Source organism: Sminthopsis crassicaudata, chromosome 4, assembly GCF_048593235.1.
Source record: "Sminthopsis crassicaudata isolate SCR6 chromosome 4, ASM4859323v1, whole genome shotgun sequence".
NCBI classification, from domain to species: domain Eukaryota; kingdom Metazoa; phylum Chordata; class Mammalia; order Dasyuromorphia; family Dasyuridae; genus Sminthopsis; species Sminthopsis crassicaudata.
Genome location: NC_133620.1, coordinates 376,589,309 through 376,606,943, shown reverse-complemented (window position 1 = coordinate 376,606,943; position 17,635 = coordinate 376,589,309). Strand labels below are relative to the sequence as shown.

At 44.0% G+C, this 17,635-nt stretch overlaps 2 protein-coding genes across 5 annotated transcripts in view; both read right to left on the bottom strand.

Annotated features, from left to right (window-relative positions):
- Positions 1 to 5,363: 5,363 nt before the first annotated feature.
- ACKR1 (atypical chemokine receptor 1 (Duffy blood group)) lies at positions 5,364 to 9,110 on the bottom strand. The gene is made up of 2 exons (XM_074262268.1): positions 7,242 to 9,110; positions 5,364 to 6,424 (listed from the first exon to the last, which is right to left on the bottom strand). Exons 1-2 carry the CDS (start codon positions 7,260 to 7,262, stop codon positions 5,504 to 5,506), a joined length of 942 nt encoding a protein of 313 aa, XP_074118369.1. The 5' UTR covers positions 7,263 to 9,110; the 3' UTR covers positions 5,364 to 5,503.
- Positions 9,111 to 9,237: 127 nt separating this feature from the next.
- Positions 9,238 to 17,635, bottom strand: part of CADM3 (cell adhesion molecule 3) — a 58,113-nt gene continuing 49,715 nt past the window's right edge. For all 4 annotated transcript variants that reach the window (XM_074262265.1, XM_074262263.1, XM_074262266.1 and 1 more), the window contains 6 exons: positions 16,669 to 16,806; positions 16,193 to 16,360; positions 15,739 to 15,829; positions 14,843 to 15,012; positions 12,492 to 12,617; positions 9,238 to 11,691 (listed from right to left, as the gene is read on the bottom strand). In XM_074262265.1, coding sequence (XP_074118366.1) covers positions 11,573 to 11,691; positions 12,492 to 12,617; positions 14,843 to 15,012; positions 15,739 to 15,829; positions 16,193 to 16,360; positions 16,669 to 16,806 — 812 coding nt within the window. In that variant the 3' untranslated portion in view covers positions 9,238 to 11,572. The remainder of the gene's footprint in view (positions 11,692 to 12,491; positions 12,618 to 14,842; positions 15,013 to 15,738; positions 15,830 to 16,192; positions 16,361 to 16,668; positions 16,807 to 17,635) is intronic.

The window sequence follows — 17,635 nt, the reverse complement described above, 5'->3', positions numbered from 1 at the left end:
TGCATTAAAAGAAAAAAAAATAGGTGGTCTCATTTTGCTTGACACGGAGGATTTTCTGTTACTTTTGTTAAGTAGATGAGGGGCAGATAAAAGAAGTAGCTTAGCAATGTACCTCAAAGCCAGATTGTTGCAGAAAACTATGATGTGATCAGGGAAGAGAACACGTATTTATTAAGTGTCTACTATATGTTAGATACTGTGTAGAACACCTAATAAACTCTATTTTATTTGATTCTCACATTATCCTGGAGGGTAGGTGCTATTATTGTCCCCGTTTTATATGTGAGGAAACTGAGGCAAGCAGAATTAAATGATTTGCCCAGAGTCCCACAGCTATTAAGTGTCTAAGGCTAGTAAGAGTATTTTTCTGATTCTAGGTCCAGTGGTTTACACACTATGCACCAGGTTTTATAGGCATCTAATCAGAGAAGATAATCTTAATTATTAATGGAATAGTCTGAATTTAAGGCAGTTCTCTTGAGAACATAGATGCATAGTTTGTATAGATGATAGTACCTCTAACTGGGTTCTGGACCTATAGAATCCTTTCTCCATTCCCTGAAACCCTAATGGAATTCTTTATGATTATTTCACCATTGGGCTTTGAAAATAATCTAACTTAACCTTTCCCTAGGCAATCTAAGACCCAGGAAACTATATTGGGGGAAGAAATTGGATCTTCTCAAAATGATGCTTGTAGAACACCTTCAAACTTACCCCAATTTCAGCCATTGTAACACAGACCAGAAGATTTTAAAAAACAGTTAAATTCCTCATTTTACAAATAAGAAAACAGAGATTATGAAGTTAGATAGTAGCAGTATCTTGTCATAATCTCCCCCAATATCTCCTGTTTCAAATCACCTAAATTAAGGGATACAGGGTCAAGGGTTCTGTTTTTATATAAACCTAAGCTCAGAGAGACACCCAGAGGCAATATCCCTTGCTGCCAGTCTTCATGTTTTACCCTTTCAATTACTGTCTCCCTTAAATCTCCCTTCATATAGTTTCAATATGCTCCTCTTTTCTTGTCAGTATATCTGTAGAATATCTAGGTTCTTTTTTTTTTTCTACACAGAGCTTTCAGAAACTTAAGAGTTATGACCCAAGGATATATTCCCCACAACCCAACCTTCTTTTCTCTAGATTCATTTGACTCCCTCTTTTCACATTTTCTTTTTGGCCCTGTTTACCAATCTAATATTCAGGTTGTTTTTAATTTCTTATAATACCTTTTGGTTTTGGTTTTCAGGGGTCTGTGAGATTAAGAGCACACCCCAGAACTCTATATAATACTGCATTTTTCAAACTAGGATGGACTACCAGGGCATTCATCACTTAGTCAATTCATCCTCCCCTACTCCTGAAATACTCTAAGAATTCAGAAGACTGTCTTTTGATTCAGGGAAGAGGTTTAAAAAAGGCATAGCCTCTGCCCTTGAGGATTTATTGGTCTGATAGGAAAGCCAAAACCTAGATGCCCAAAAACATGGAAACATCTTATACAGACACAAGATTACCAGTATTACTTAATATCAGGAGAAAGTGGAGTTAGTCCAGGAAAGCTTCCTGAAGGAGGCTTTGAAGAGTTTCAGGGATGGCTAAATGAAGGAAGAGGTGAAAGTGAGAGTAGCAGGAACCCTTAGGGGCATCTTGAATTGTTACAGTCCGAAGGCCTGGGGTAGAGTAGAATTGATTAGTTTCCTACTTCCTCTCTTTTTTATATAATTTAGTTTAAAAACAGATCCTATATTTCCAGCCTGGACATAAAGATGCCAGATATGAACTACTCTGGATAACAGCTCAAGAAGCTCTGCTAATCAAATTTCTCCAGGCTCTTTACTCCCTGACTTTCTCCCCACCAGCTTGCCAAGTATTTATTAAAAAAAAAAAAATATGAAGAATACCAAAGAGCATTTTCAATGAGCTGATGTCTCCCCCCACCCACCTTTCAAATCACCTGGACTTCGACTAGAGATGGTTTGAAGGGACCCGGACTTGTTAATTAACCTAAACAGTCACATTCCTCATTTGCAAGGTGCATTATTGTTAATTAAAACCCCGATTCTCTCGTTGTTGTGCCCAGACATCGAGCTGGCTGTTGTCAGAATAATTAGATAGCGTGTGATGGTTTTAATGCAAATCCCTGGCAATTAGAGTTGGCAGTAGATTGGAATTGAAATCCCAGCAAAGTTCTCAATCAGAAGGATGCAGACAGTGGTGGTGGAGGAGGGGGATTGTAAGGATAAAAGGGCTTGGACTAGGGATGTGTAATAAAAAGGGAGGGTCCAATCACTCATTTCCTAAAACCTTGCTGACAATCCAAGCCCCATTTAAACATGCATTGGGGGTAGAGGGTGGGGTTTGAAATGAGAAGGAATAAACTTTGACCTAATGTTCAAAACTGATCATCATCATTACTTGCATAGATACTGTGTTATATTTATTTGTTAATATATGTAAAAAAATAAATACTGTGTTTTATATATATATATATATGTTAATATATAATATAATATATGTAAAACAGAAGGTAGCTGCAGTGAATTGAGCACAGGCTATCAATTCAGGAGGATTCAGCCTTGGATCCTTACCAATGGTGTAATTCTGTGCAAAAAAAAAAAAAAAAAAAAATGCAATCTTTCTTACCTCAGTTTTCTCATCTGTAAAATGAGCTGGAGAAGGAAACAGTAACCCAATCCAACATCTTTGTCAAGAACACCCCAAATGGGGTCACAAAGAGTCAGACATGACTCGACAATAAATGTTACACATATTTTACCCTCAAATATGTATTTGAATACCTATGATAGAATCTAAAAGGATTCATTTTAGGTGATGGCCCTCCCAGAAGACTCCTTTCTCCCAAGTCCTGGACAGTTCTTTCTCTTTTTATGTTTTTCTGAGAAAGTTTCTCTTTAATCACAAATCTTCAGGATGACAGTGATCACCTAAAGTTCCTTCAAACTTTAATTGAATAGAATAGCTATAGTTTGCAATAGCGATAGTTCACATGTATGCAAGAACTTTAAATGCATCGTTACTTTATCTAATCCTAGTAATAATCCTGGGAGGTAGGTGTTATTATTGACCTTATTATTGAGAAAACTAGGATTCAGAGGGGTTAAATGAGTCGTGCAGTATCATGCAGGCAGTGAGTATTTAAGGTGTGTTTTTGAGCCAGGTCTTCTCAACTGAGAGTCCAATGACATCTGTTTATCTAGGTGAAATTCAGAAAAGTTCCAAGGCAACAGCAGAGTTCAGAACCAAGTTTTAGCATTTGTTGGTGCACTGTGGGCTGTATCAACAAATAATATCATGGTATTCTAGGGAAAACCACAAGGAAATCATGGAGAATGACAGCAGGAACAGTGGAGACTGGACAATAGGACTACCTAAACACAAGACTAATTAATAATAGGAAAATGCAATCCCATAAACCATGTATTCACCAACACTACTTCTAGTTTAACTAGGTCGGGCTTTGAATCTGACAAATTGCATTCTAAAAGAGGGGTCTACTAAAGAGAGAGGGGCAGGGGTTAAGGAGATGCTGGAGGGAAATGAAAGGGGTTGGGTGGACAGTGGTGAGAGCCAGAGAAACTGGGAAAGGATCAAAGAGAGGGGGTAGGGACAATAGGATACAGATGTAGGGAAGGTTGGGGACCTCTTCACAACTGGAAGACACAACTTCACCAGTGTCTTCTTTTTTTGAGATATCTTCTCCACCTTTCTTGAGGTCCAGAATGTCTTCCTTGTTTCCTTCGGCCATTTAGTTCCTCCCTTCAATCAGAGGGTAGTCTAGTTGCTGCTAAACCCCAGAAGATGGGGGGAGGGGATTTGGAAACTGCACCACTCTCTCCATCCATTCTTAAAACTCTCTGAACCTGGCATTCTTCAGTCCACCTCTGTCCCTACTCCAGCTTTGAGAGAAATGGAGCTTTTGGGAAGTGAAACCAGGTCGAGCATATTTAAGGAGTGCATTTGGGTCTAGCCAGCTCTAGGGTACAGAATTCCCTGTGCTCACAGTTTTTAGTCTTGTTAGAATTCAGTAGAGGAACACCTTGACTTTCTTGCAAAGTGTTTGTTGCTTGGGATGATGAGGAGAGGTTTATTTGGCTTATTAGCTCTGGGTTCCATGGTGTTCTTCCATGGAAGCGAATTTGTATTTGAAAATTTCTCATTCTGGGTGTGTGTCCAGATAAGGGCAAGAGGCTAGTGGGCCAAGAGTAAGTAAGAAAAAAGCATTAAGATGTGGAAGATTGAAGGAAAAAACAACTACCAAAGAGACTAATCTGTGAAGGGTTGGCCCCAGAATTTGGATCTGGGGAAGGAAATTTAGACAATTTCCAGTTAAAGGGTGGATCATAAACTAGCTTCTACTAGGTCATATACCTTGGAATCCTTCCAGCTTTCCTTCCCTCTCCTCCCCTCCCCTTCCCTGTATCCACTTTCCAGAGAAGGCAGATTGAGGAAATTGGGGGGAAGTGAAAGGAGATAAAGAGTGAGTCATAACCATGTCCCTACCTCCTAAGAATTAGGGAAAGAAAAAAAGGGAGAATTTAGGTTGAGGGGAGGAATCGAATAAGAAATTTTAAATGGACACACAAAAACATAATTTAGCATGTGTGTATACACACACATACACACACACAGAGTTTTAGGATGATTTCAGCAAGAAAACAGGCATAATGGTCACCTCTAATGTGGTTTTCAGCTTAAAAATTGGTTCCTAGGAAGGGTCTTTTACCTGGCAGCTCAGGGGGGCTGAGAACTTAACTCAGGAGATTTGTAACCAAATCAGGAACTTTTAGGGTGGAATCAAAGCATTTACTCTAAAAAGAGTATGAGGTGGTAGCCTAATAAGGATGAACTCCTATAGACTCCCTAATATGCCTTTCTTAATTCTTGGAAGAAAAAGAAATGGGAAAGAAAGAGGAGGGAACTGAAAGGAGCAAAAGGAATATGAGAGCATATTCAAAGAAGAAAAGTGAAGTTCAGAGGTTCCTTCCCACCATTCTTCCTCATTACAGCTTCCCCTCTCAATTTCTATTCCCTTGTGATTTCCTAAACATCTAAACCCTTCCTGTTTCACCTACTGAACTCGTCCCCTTAGGAATTCTGCCCCTAGTTTCTCTTTTTTAAGTATTAAGACACTGATCCCGAAACTCAGAAAAATCTTTGGAGTCTATCTGTCCCACTTCTGGGGTAGTTTCTATCCTGGAAGCTCGTGTTCAGTGATGATTTTTCTTCCCCATCCCTCCAGGCATAGCTGATTGGTACCATCTAGAGAGAAAGGTGCTGCTAAGAGTGCCTAAGGTAGAATTGGTCCCAATATTGTGGCCAAATAAGAAACCATCAGCTTCATAGCAACATAAACTTTAATGTCAATTGGCAGCAGGGAGAACTGGATCTTGCCTCCCAGGATGCCCAGATGCCAGGATAAGTCTGGTGATTGTTAGGATTACTAGGTGAGAACTCAGGTTGTCAGAGAAAGGAAGGTCTAGAGTGGATTGACTGTGGGGGGCCAGGTAACATAGTGACAAAACAGTGCCAGCAGCAGTGGAGTAACTAGGCAGTGCAATATCCCCAAGATCTTTGCAGAATCTAATAAGAAATCTAGGGTCTGCTGGACAAAGCACTTTTTTATCACTAAAGCTTCTGACCTTACCAGGATATCAGACCCCATCACCACTGCATGAAGCCACCAGAACAGGAACCAGACCCACAGGACTTTAGCCCATGGTCCTGACCTTCCACCTCTTATCCTCCATACTACCCATGCCCCAAACAGGCTCAGGGGAAGAATGAAGAAAATAACAATGCAGACCACTGTATGGATCACACACCAAACCCACACATCTGGGCTGAATGACTGGGTGCAGACTCCAGTGGTAACATCGCTGGACAGGGTAACAGGCAAGGCCATCAGCAGAGCAACACCCCACAGAGTCAGTGAGAGCTTGAGGAGCCATCTTTGGTGTAGTTTGGGACCCAGACAGATGTGCACACACAACAGCAGAGCCTGGGCAAAAACGGAGGCATACCAGAGTCCATGACCCACGCTACAGAGGATGATGCCTGGGGTGGGATTCAGCCCTGGTGCCAATATGGGCAAAACAATACTGAAGAGGGTACTGCCCCCAGCCACCTGGGCCAGGATGGTCCGGCCTGGGCATAAGTGCTGGCGGACAAGGGGTTTGAGGAGGACAAAGAGCAATGCCCCACCACCTAGGATGCCTAAGGCACTAGTAAGGGCAAAAAAGGGCAGTGAGGAGCTGTCTAACAGGGAACAAGAACGGCAAGGAGCAGCCAAATCCAGGTCAGCATCACTATAGTTGTAAATGTCATTCCATAGAGCGTCCCACTCTTCTTCCAAACCACTGATGGTCAAGTTTTCAGAGTTCTGAAGACTGGATCCTGCCTGGGAAACATAGCACAAGCGGCCACTCAGAGAACCTTTTCATGCCTTCTTCCCACCTATATTATGTAGAATGAGGAGGTGTACAGAGAACAGGGAAGAACAATGCTGGGAGTCGGGAGGGCTGGGATTAGGAGAGTGATGGAGGTAGGTAAAGTGAGCAATCAGGGGGAAGGTGTCAAGAAAATAAGACAGAGGAGGGACCAGTAAGAAAGTTATAATAGAATGGGGAGAGGAACATAAGTTCCAAGGGACTAGGGTCTGACAAAGAGTGCATAGAATTACTAGGATGTTCCAGTTCAAAGTTTAGATAAAGAATGAGATATTAATAGGGTATCCAGGGCTTTGAGTCTGTGAAGAAGAAAAGGAATAAAGGGAAGGGAGTGATGAGAAGGAAAATGTGTGAAGAGTGTGGAGTGACTGGGATGAGGACAAAGATGAGAATGAGTATTTAAGAAAGGAAAGGTGAGAACAAAAGGACTGGGGACAGCAGAAAGTGAGAGATAAGATGGAAAGGTTAGAGAGGAGAAGGGAGTGAGGTTTAAGTGGCTGAGGAGGGAATGATTAGAAAGGATGAAGAGAGAAGAGGTGAAGGTTGTGAACAAGTGAAAACTAAAAGGAAAAAGTAAGCAGTTAGGAAGGAAGGGCTGATGAAGGAAGAATGAGAAACAAGGTAAGGAGGGCTGAGCAGGAAAAGAAGCAAAGAATGTGCATGAAAAGGATGAGCTAAAATAAGGAGAGGAAAGGAGCGAGAAGAGATAGGAATGGGTTAAATTGAAGTGCGAGAAAGAATGGAATGAGTCTTGGCCCATATACTCACCCGATGCAGACAGTTCCCCATGATTCTGGACTGAGTTCTGAGCAGACAGGGTGGGCCAGGAACAGAGCTGGCAGTGTTGGTGCCTGAGACTCCAAGATAAGAGCTAAGAACTAACAAGAAACTTCATGGCCCCAGGGTAGGACTATAGGGTGGAGTCAGGATGGGGTGGGAGCAAGTGGCAGCATCTTCAGGAAGTCTAGTACTATACCTAGAGCTTCCTGCTTGGGCCAATATTGACCTGGTATCTTCAATTAAGTCAGGAAAAGGATGGGGGCTGGAAAATGGTAATTCTCCTGAAGGGGGATGGCCGGGAAAAGAATTTGGGACTTTCCTCCCAGAGAAGATGGGTTTGGACAAGGAAAATACAAAGGCATACTAAGGACTCAGGGAAATAGAGGGGAAAGAGTGCCCAGTGGTATCCTCTGTCACCTCAGCACTTTCAGACTTCTTCTAGGGGGGAAACGCCCCCCAAAATAAACAAACAAAAAACCGGAGCTCTAAGAGCTCATTTCAAAAAAGATTACTAGTGGTTGCCTATGGCTAGATGCATGTGATTATATCATCAGGAATGTATATGTGGATTTTTTCTAGATACCCTTCTGGATATGGAGCACTGTGCCCGGAGGCAGCTGGGTATGAGGGTGCTTATGTGTGGGTGTGTCCCTGTGTATCAGTGTGAGTGGTATGTGTCACAGAGATGGGCGTCTGAGTGTTTCTTTCTGTCTGTTCAATGTGTGAATGGGAAGGGATTAGGGGGATGATGGGCCTGGAGGCTATCCTCAGAGGCAATTTTCCATTTTCCTGGGAGTTCATTGGGTTACTTACCCTGGGATGTCTAGTTGGGGGATTTAAGAATTTAAATTTAAATTTTAAATTTAAGGATTAAGGCTGGAGATGAGAGAAATTTTTTCCTGTTAGTCTGGCATCCTGAGGTTATGCAGTCTACTATGTAGTGATACAATTTCTAATAAGTAGGCAAATGAATGAGCATGAGAAGATGCTATTCTTTCCTTTTCCTAATAAATGTTTTTCCTTTTTGATGAGCCTGTTCAATCCCACATCTTCCTATGGCCTCAGTTTCCTCCATTGTGATTATTGGATCAATTCTTGCAATCCCTAATATCTTTGGTCTCAAGGTTGGAGGGGTCCGGGATGTGAACAGTTGGGCTCAGTGGTTATAGAAAGAGTAATAGTTTAAAGATGTTCAGGGAGAGTCCTGGGCTTTTGGCAGGACCCAATTAAGGTTGCTTAGATCCTACCCTGAGGTAGGGATATCCATCTAAGATAGAAAATAGTGACAGTGGGGTGACAAGATGAATTATGGGAAGGCTATCTTATACTAGAGTTGAGTTAGTGGTGTGGGTGAAAGTGTTTGTCTTTTTTTTTTGTTTGTTTTTAATGCATTCTTTCCATCTAGGTGTACTAAAAATCATAAAATTATAAAAGTCAGTCTAGGCAGTCCTAGCTCATACTAGGTCATCTAGCACATTGGACTTGGAGTCAGGAAGATCTGATTTTAAATTCAGCTTCACATATTTAGTAGCTGTGTGACTGATCAAATCCCTTAACCCTAGTTTTCTCCTCAGAAAAACAGGGGTAATGATAATTCCTACCTCAGAAAGTTGTTGTAGGGATCAGAGGAGAAAGTGTATGTAAAATTCTTTGTAAACCTTGAAGTCCTATATAAATATTACTTATTATTATGAAATGTTAGCTATGCCATCATCCCTAGAAAGGATATTTTTTGCTCCCTCCCTTTCAAAAGCTCTCCCAGGATTCCTATACTTGGGGATGGGAAGTTGTGAAGAAGCCACAGTCCCCATTTCTGCTCTGGAGCAGAAAGGATTCAGCAGACATGAGAGAAGACAAGCAGCATACAGCCTTTCTTCGGAAAGTTATTCTATTGCTTTGGGGGGTTATTGTCCTGAGTTCCATCCTTCCCTTTCCTCCCCCCAACCATCTGGGCAGTATGAGCAAAACATGAAACATCTCAGTGACACGTATAATCCAGATATATTGAGGGGTGGCCCCTCTGAGATTAGCACAGGAGAATTAGAAAGGTTATAAAGATACACGATCCCCTCCCAACCCATCCCTTCCCCTCCCACCTCCCTGGACAGACACACACAGCACGACAGCCCCCCTCCCCCGCCCCCCCGTACAAATATGGCTTCTGTGTATATGGACAGAGTGGTTCAGCTCGAAAGAGTTAGAGTTGTTTGTCCTGAAAGGGGATGCCAGGGATGGAGAGCCCATCAGGGCTGGGGTCCCAGGATCCCTTTCTGTTGGAGGGGGATTGGGCCCCTGGTCTGGGTGTGGGGCTGCCTGCTGTGCCCAGCATTGGGAAGATTCAGAAGGGCATTTACCTGAACTGAAGGGAGTACGCTTTGGCAGGGAGGGAGAGAGGTGAGTTTTGTTGCCAGGTTGCAAATGCCCCTCCTCCCCACCATTCTTATTGGGGCAGCTGGCACAGGCTGGGAGAAGAATGAGGGGAGTGCCAAAAGGAGTCCAGGGCCTGAGTTGGGGGCAGGCCAGGAGCCCTAAAGCAGTGGGACTGAGCAGGGTGGAATGGGGGGGGGATGAACAAGTCTTGTCTCCATGGCAACCAGCTCAGGGCCAAGGAGGCAAGATGGATGATGAGAAGAAAGGGTGGGGATGCAAGGACAGGAGACCTCATCCCCAACCCTTCTGGCCCATCAACCCACTGAGCAGACTGGGGGGGGGGCAAGCGAGTGGGTAGTGAGGGTATTTGTTAGAAGGTAGGTATCCAGGAGAAGCCTGGGGTGTGCATAGCAAGGACTGTGGCACAGACTTAGTGTCAGGAGAGGGGTGGGAAAGGGGATGTGTGTGTGTGTCCTTTGAGGGGTTTATGGAAAGGGAGAGATGCTGGCAGAGACCCACCCTGAGATTCCTCTGTTTGAGGCAGGTGGGCACTGGGAGGGTGACATGGTTAAGACTAGGATGGGGTATAATCCCAGGGTGAGGTATGTACCCTAACCTCCGAAAGCCCTTTTGTATGCCTTCCCACACTCATCATTTACCCCTGGGCCTCCCAAACTCTCTTTGTCTTGGGATCTTGGGCAGGGAACAACTCCATGCAGTTAAGATCTTTCTAGGTTTTTTTGTTTGCAAATGCAATTGTTATATCTGTCTTTCTGCTGGGGGTAAGGGGCTTTGGCATGGGATGGCATAGGAGGGGAGGGCTGGTTGCTTTATAATGCCTTGGAGGGGGTTGCCATGCAACAGTTCGGTGCCTTGGAGAGGAGTTTGGGGCCCCTTTATAGAGGAAAAGAGGCCAAGTTTGTCCCCCAAGGCAATTCTTCCACAGCTGACATAAAAGGAAGGAGACTGTATTTGTCTTGCCTTCCTTTCCTGCTTTGCCTTATTTCTTTCTCCCAGCCATGCCCTGATCCCTGTGCTGCTTCTGAAGAAGGGGAAAAGGGGAGGGGAAAGGAGGGGATGCCATATTATATAAATCTTGTGAGTTGGGGGGGGAGGGTGTGGCAAGTCAACCTCAGCTGCTCTTTCACTACAGACTTCTTCCTTTCTTCAGGCTTAGCTTCCACCTCTGAAGCTTCACTGACTGGACCCTTTTTCTAGTAACTGTTCAGAATTCCCAGCCCCTTTTCTTCCCTTTCAGGGGTGGGGTCGGGGGGAAGGGATTGGTCCAAGATAAAGTAGAAAGGCTGGCTTCTCCAGTACAGTGATGGTAATGCCCCTGAGAACTCAAAGTTCCCAGAGCCTTCTGCTTCTCATACCTGTCCGGCTGGTTCGAGCTACCTCAGGAGAAAAGCACCCTTACCTGGAGCCCAAGGTAGCATGCCCCGCCTCATTTCTGGAGCTGGCGCTCCTGTCACATTAGATTGGAAACATTGCTCTTCTCTAGGGCATGGACAGTCCTGCAGAGTGGACCCACCCTAATCTCTCCTTTCTTCAGACCCCTCTATTCTTTGCTCCTTTGCTTTTCCTCTCTTAATACTCCAGTTTCTGCTCTCCCCCATCTAAAGGGCCCCTGCCCCCTCCAGCCTGGACACGGATTTGATTCTGGGATTGTTAAAAATAAAAAATAAACCCAAACGCAGAGAAGCCACAGAAAGGGCCGAGGGCAACCCTCTCTTCCCCTCCCGCCCCACCCCTCCCCATTTCAAACCGAGTACAAAACCTCGCCCAAAGCAGACATTCTGTACAGGGGGGCGGGCTGGGCTGGGGAGCAAGCGGGAGGGGGCGGCCCGGGGGTCGCTCTGTACAAGTCCGGGTTGGTGCCTTGGCCCCGGCAGGCCCTGGGCTGGGCCCCCCCGGGGGGGGGGGGCGTGATGGACGGGCAGACACCCCTAGATGAAGTACTCCTTCTTGTCATCACCGCCTGACTGCCCGCCCTCTGCATTGATGATGGCAGTGTCCGCATCTGGTGCATCATCTGAGCCTTTAGCCTCATGTGTCAGGTACGTCCCTGGACAGAGATAAGGGCTTTCTCTCAGAAGCAGTCCCTGGCTTCTGGCACTCACCCTTGCCAGACTTCCCCTTCCCCTTCCTCCACCACAGATTGTGCACTTTCTCCCTCACCATTCCCAACCTCCCCTATTTTCCCTGCCCAGACTTTCCTATCTAAGGTTCCTCTTTTGCCTCTAATGCTATGGATATTTATGGACTTAAGAGATTTCTTTGGGAGTAAGGTGGGTTCACTGTGCTCAAGGGTCCAGTTAAATGCCCATGGGCACTAGGACTGACATTGATATGCCTCTACAATCAAGCTACTGGTTACAGGTTACATTTGGGGAAGATGAAATTATAGGGAAAATTGAGAAAAAAATGAAAAGCAAGCAAAAGATACAGAGACAGGGAGAAAAGAGAACTAGATATGGCTGCAAGATGAGAGAGGATGAAAAGAAAAGAGAGAGAAAAGGGAAGAGAGTGCTAGTCATGGAGGTATATGAAAGGGAATTGGGAGGGGGGGGATAAAAAATTAGGAAGCTTGTGGCCGATTCTGCACAGTAGAACCCTAAAAGTAAGAAAAGCATGGGAACAGCAGCTGGCTGAGTGGGCAGGTTTTGTTTTATTTGGATGATCATCACCAAATTATCAGACTCTATTCTAGGGTTGGCAGGGACAGTGTTGGCAGTGAAGAGCTCTTCCCTTTCTCCAAGTCATGGGGGTTCAGTAGCCTCGGGTGGTCCCCCCTCTATCCTGACTCCCCTAAACTGGCTTAACCTTCCTCCCTTTGGCTCCCTTGGTTCTGTTCTACCCCCTAACCTTTGTGCCGGATCAGGTAGTGGCCCAGGATGATGAGCAGGATGAGCAGCAGGAAGACGATGAAGGCCACAATTCCCCCAATGACAGCATGGTAGGTGCTAGAAGTTGAGATCACTGGGCTGTGGTCTAAGGGTGGGAGATAACAACATGGTAAGACCTCATCAAAGCTCCCCCTGCTCCCTATGAAACCCCTAGGTTGGGTAAGATGAGGCCCAGGCAAAAGGCCGGAGTCAAGATCTATATCAGGAGATTAGGGATTATGTCCTTGCTGTCTGTTTTAAGGCAATGTACCTTGTGTTAGAGGACTGACTTTAGTTAAGGGTCCTGGCTTTGATCATCAAATTCTATTTTTTTTTTTCTTTTCCGACTGTTTTTCCATTGCTTTCCCATCATCTTGGACTCTTGTTACCCTTGATTACCTTTCTGAAATTTATGCCTGATTCCTCTAGTGAATTATCCTAATCTAATGATCTGTAATTCTAAACTTGAGAAGTAAGGAAAAGGGAGAAAACTGCTGTGGAATGGAAAGAAGACTCATAGAGGGAATAAAAAGGGAAAAGGGAGAAAGTACTGGGGCCTCCATAGGAAGGCTGCTGTTACTTTATGACAAGACAAACTTAAAGTCTTGCTCCGGAATGACTGAAATTGAAGGCTCAAGACTCCACATATCCCCCTAGATTATCCAAGAACTTTTTGGCTGGTGGAAGAGTTTTCTCTCTGAAGATCTGGACCTGTCCTGAAAAGAAGGGAAACTTCTCTTGGGAAAAGGTGGTACTATCCTTTCACAGTCACAGATAAAGTACCCAGGCCCAGGACTTAAAGACGTCTGATATTCCCCCAGACTGAATGTAATCAATAGTAGATTTAGTTCACCTCAGATCTAACTGGGACAGGCTTTTTACTTTTCTGCCTATCTGGGAAGATAATATGTCTGCCTTGTGACTCTGGTTTGAATGTTCCTCATATTCCTCTGGAGCTAGTGAAGGTAGCAATTGTATTTGAGAATCATAAATTTCTTTGACTGGAAAGGGTCTCAGAGGTCATCTTGTTCACTCTCCTGTTCCTGGGCAAGACTCAGGCTAATTCAATTCCATAGATAAAATAGTTTCTACCATTAATGATATTCTAAGAAGGGAAGTGATATAATCCATTCTACCAGCAGGTTTCAGTGTAGCTGATGAGACAGATTAAATCAAACAAGATTCATGCTGGTCCTTTGGCAGTTCGTGGGAACGTAGGGTAGATTCGGGGAAAGTTATCTTCATGAATCTGGTCACTTTGAGGAGAAAACTTTTAGAGCCCAAGAACTGTCAGAGTTGGATTAAGAAGCTTCCTGGGAAGAGAACTCTCTGGATCTCAGTGTATTTTATTGGTTCTTGGGATTCTGTAGTAGTCTTATCAGTAATTGTCTTGAGAATTGAGTTGACCCTGTGGGACTGGAAATCTTGAGACTTTTTGAGGTGACACAACCTCTAGAATTCAAAGCTCTCCAAGGCAGTGAACATTTACCAACTCCTCTTACAAATAGTTCATTTGAGGGTTCCTCTAATAACTTGAAAGTATCCTAAATCCTAACACCCCTATTTCTATTCTCATTATCCTTGGGACTTTATTGTTAAAGACGGCTGAGTCTGGCTTGGCAGGATTCCATTGCCATTTAGACCTATTAGGGAAGGGAAAGTTGCACAGATCTGGCAACTCTCCCATGCAGAGACACTCTCTTGGCCTCTTATGCTGCCTGAGACCTGATCTGAGTCAAGAGTCATAGCTTTAAGTCAGAACCTCTAAAAAAAAAAAGGCAGCTATAATCCTACAAAGAGATACAGTTTTTCAGAAGTAACTTTGACTATGCTTTAAATTGTTATTTGTCTCCCATCTCTTTCCTGGACTCAATTTGTTTAAAGCTTACAGGAAAGAGAAAAGTCCATAACATGTACCCCCAAGTCTAGTAATATGAAGGGCTTGAGTAAGTAGCCTTCTAGAATGAGAAGAACTAGAAGCAGTCTAGAGAGCTTCATCCATGGATTATTGCCCTTCTTGCCAAGGGCAAGGATTGCAGTGAGGATGGTTTCACTTGAACCAATACTGTTGGAGACAATAGCCACCATTCATTCCAACAGGCAGATGGGAGGGGGACATTCCTAGCTCCTCCACTCCCCTTATTTTTCCTTACTCTTGAGCTTACCTCCTCAGCACTCTGACAGCCAACCCAAACTTTTTCTGTTCTCAGACTTATGGTTGGAATGGCTGAGAGGAGCTAAAGAGGTGAGCAGTTAGGGTAGAAGAAGGCTGGAGATAAGGTAAGCCAATTAAGGATGGAGGTTGGAGGGTTTGGAATAAGGAGGGCTCACCGCTGACATCAAGGGTGTAGTAAGCTATGTGGCTGCCCATGTTGTTTGAGGCTGTACATTGGTAGATGCCGCTGTCACTCTTGTTGAGAAATGGAAAGATGAGGGCACTCTCATGGGTCATCAGCAGTGGTGGCTCAATGCCCGTCTTCACCCACTCGTACTGCTGGGGGCTGTGGAGGCAGAGAGATCAGAGGGCTGCAGGGAAGAGGAGGTTGAGGAGCTGTAGGAATAAAAGCCTGGGAGCAGGGGGAAGTCAAGTTGTTACAGAGAAGGGGTTCAAAATGCTTGGGGGAGATTGGTAACATGGTGAGGGAATGGCACCTAGTAAGTGCTTGCTCTGTGCCAGGCATTAAGTGCTTTACAAATATTTTCTCATTGATCATAACAACCCAAGGAAGGAAATGGGCTTGGCAGCTTTCAGAGTCTGTGGCAGCTGATAGGACTCTCTGAAAGCTATCTAGAGACAGGGAAGCAGTCTCTATGTGAGGAGAGGACCATTCCTTCTGAAAGAAGGAGGAGGTCTCCTACACACACTCTTGGGTTAGGGTGAGCAGGTGAGATGGACACTTTCACCACCTACCTCACAGGTAGGTTTGTGAGCAAAGAGCTTCCTCATTTCAAAGCATTTTTACATATATGCCTGTGCATTATTGTTAGCTTATATAGTATAGTCCTATAATGGATATAAATACCATCTAGAAGCATCAGAAATAAAACCAAAATTGTAGCTTTTGCTCTGCTGTTTTCTCCCTTGTAGACAAAACATGCAGGATGAAGGGACCCATCAAGCAAGGGCAGAGAAATTGGTGGACTTTAGGGAGCACTGATGATGGGACCTATATGTAAATTTGGGGAATAAAGTGGGAACTGAGGTACCAGTTTCTGTTTTTCCTTACACGGGATTGCCATGACCTTCACACTGTAGCATCAATTTCTCGCCTTCTCGGGGATGTTGGGGATATGGCCTAATCATTGCTGTTGGTGTGTCTGTAAAAACACAACATAGATCAGTCCAAAATTTCACACATCCTCTCTGAGACTCCTTCCCAACCCTTGCCCCAGTTTCCTTTGACATCTTGGTATCTCTCAAAATTTCGACTTCAAAATGCCTCACATGCCTAATTGAGTCCTTCCCTTCCATATCACATTCTCTATTATAGCTAATTATTCTGTACTGTTCTCCATTTCTCCCCTGGTCCTGTCCTACCATTTCTCTCCTCTTGTGCTTATCCATTTTTTCATTGTTTACGTTTTTTGCATTGCTGTCCTGCCCTCTCCCTAGCTCTACTCTTGTCTATGTCTGGGTCTCAAATGTGATCCCTGCTCCACCTTCCCAAACCCAGCACGTACAGAGGACTTCGATCCGCTGAGAGGTGGATCTGTCCATGTCTTGCAGAGACTTATGCTTTACAGAGCATGTGACATCAACTCCATCATCTTCCCGGAAAACCTGGAATTCCACGGAACTGCTCACTGTGAATGTTTTATTGTCATCTTCCTGAACCATGTTTGGTTTCCCTATAGTACAGAAAATGCACATAAGCACACATATGAGAAAATAGAGTGAGTAGCAACATATACACACACACAAATTATATGGGTACCATCATAATTGTGATCTTTAAACACACATAGAAAAATCTGAACAGAGACATTTAGATGTAGAGTACAAATGTACATGATTATACACATTTTTACATAAGCATACAAAACGTCTGTTACTGTCCTTTCTTGCTACTTATATAAGGCTTTCACTCACCTGCACTTATACATACACACCCTCACGTGCACCCCCACAAACATAAGATAGTAGAAGGAGTACTCACCCTTGAGTTCCTGATCACCCTTCCTCCAGCTGATCTCTGCAGCAGGCTTGCTCCCTTTCGACAGACAGGTAAGGCGGGCTTTCCCCTTCTCCGGGATTGCAGACACATAGCCAGTAATTTGGGGCTTCTGTGGGATTCCTGCCATAGATTGGTGGGGGTATGGCCAGGATAGGAAGGAGAGGCACTATGAGTCTAGTTCTAGCCCTGTCACTCCCTGTCCCTGGGGATGTTACTACTGAAAGGTAATGTGGTGTAATGGAAAGATCAACGAATTAGGAGTCACAAGACCCAGTGCTGCCACTAATTTTGTGTGACTCTAAGCAAAGTCATTTCACTTTATACTTTCTAATAACTTTCTATGTCTTGATTTCAATGATTCCAAGATAGTCTTGGATAAGTTATGTCACACATGGGCCCACAGAGTCCTTCTTTGAACCCCAGATTATAAATACCAACCTGGGAGCAATGCCATCCATCTAAAGAGTAAGCTAACTATATAGCCTAGTTATCCAATAAGAGAAAGCCAGAGGTTGAAGGACTAAGAAAGTTTGGGAGCCTGCCAGTCTGGCTCAGATAGAGGCATGATTTCACAGAATTATTCTCTTTGAAACATCCAGATTCTTTCTCCCAAGACACTAACATGACTTTCTTACTAGAAAGAACATCTCCAAGCTGGAACCTAAAGAATTGACCTCCAACAGAATAACTCCTAAAAGATGAGAAATCTGGTTTGGTTTTTTTTTTGTTTTTTTTCTAGCTCCATTCTGTTATTAGCTAGCTCTATGCTATAGAGTAAGTAAATGACTTCTCTATACCCAAATTTCCTCATTTATAAAAGGAAAAGGTTACACTAAAACATTTCTCAATTCTCTTATTCCTAAAAAAAAAAGTCACTCAAATCTTTGACTCCTGCATAAAGGTTGAATCTCCATCTTCCCCTGTTTCCCAAATTGGGGAGGATAAAGTA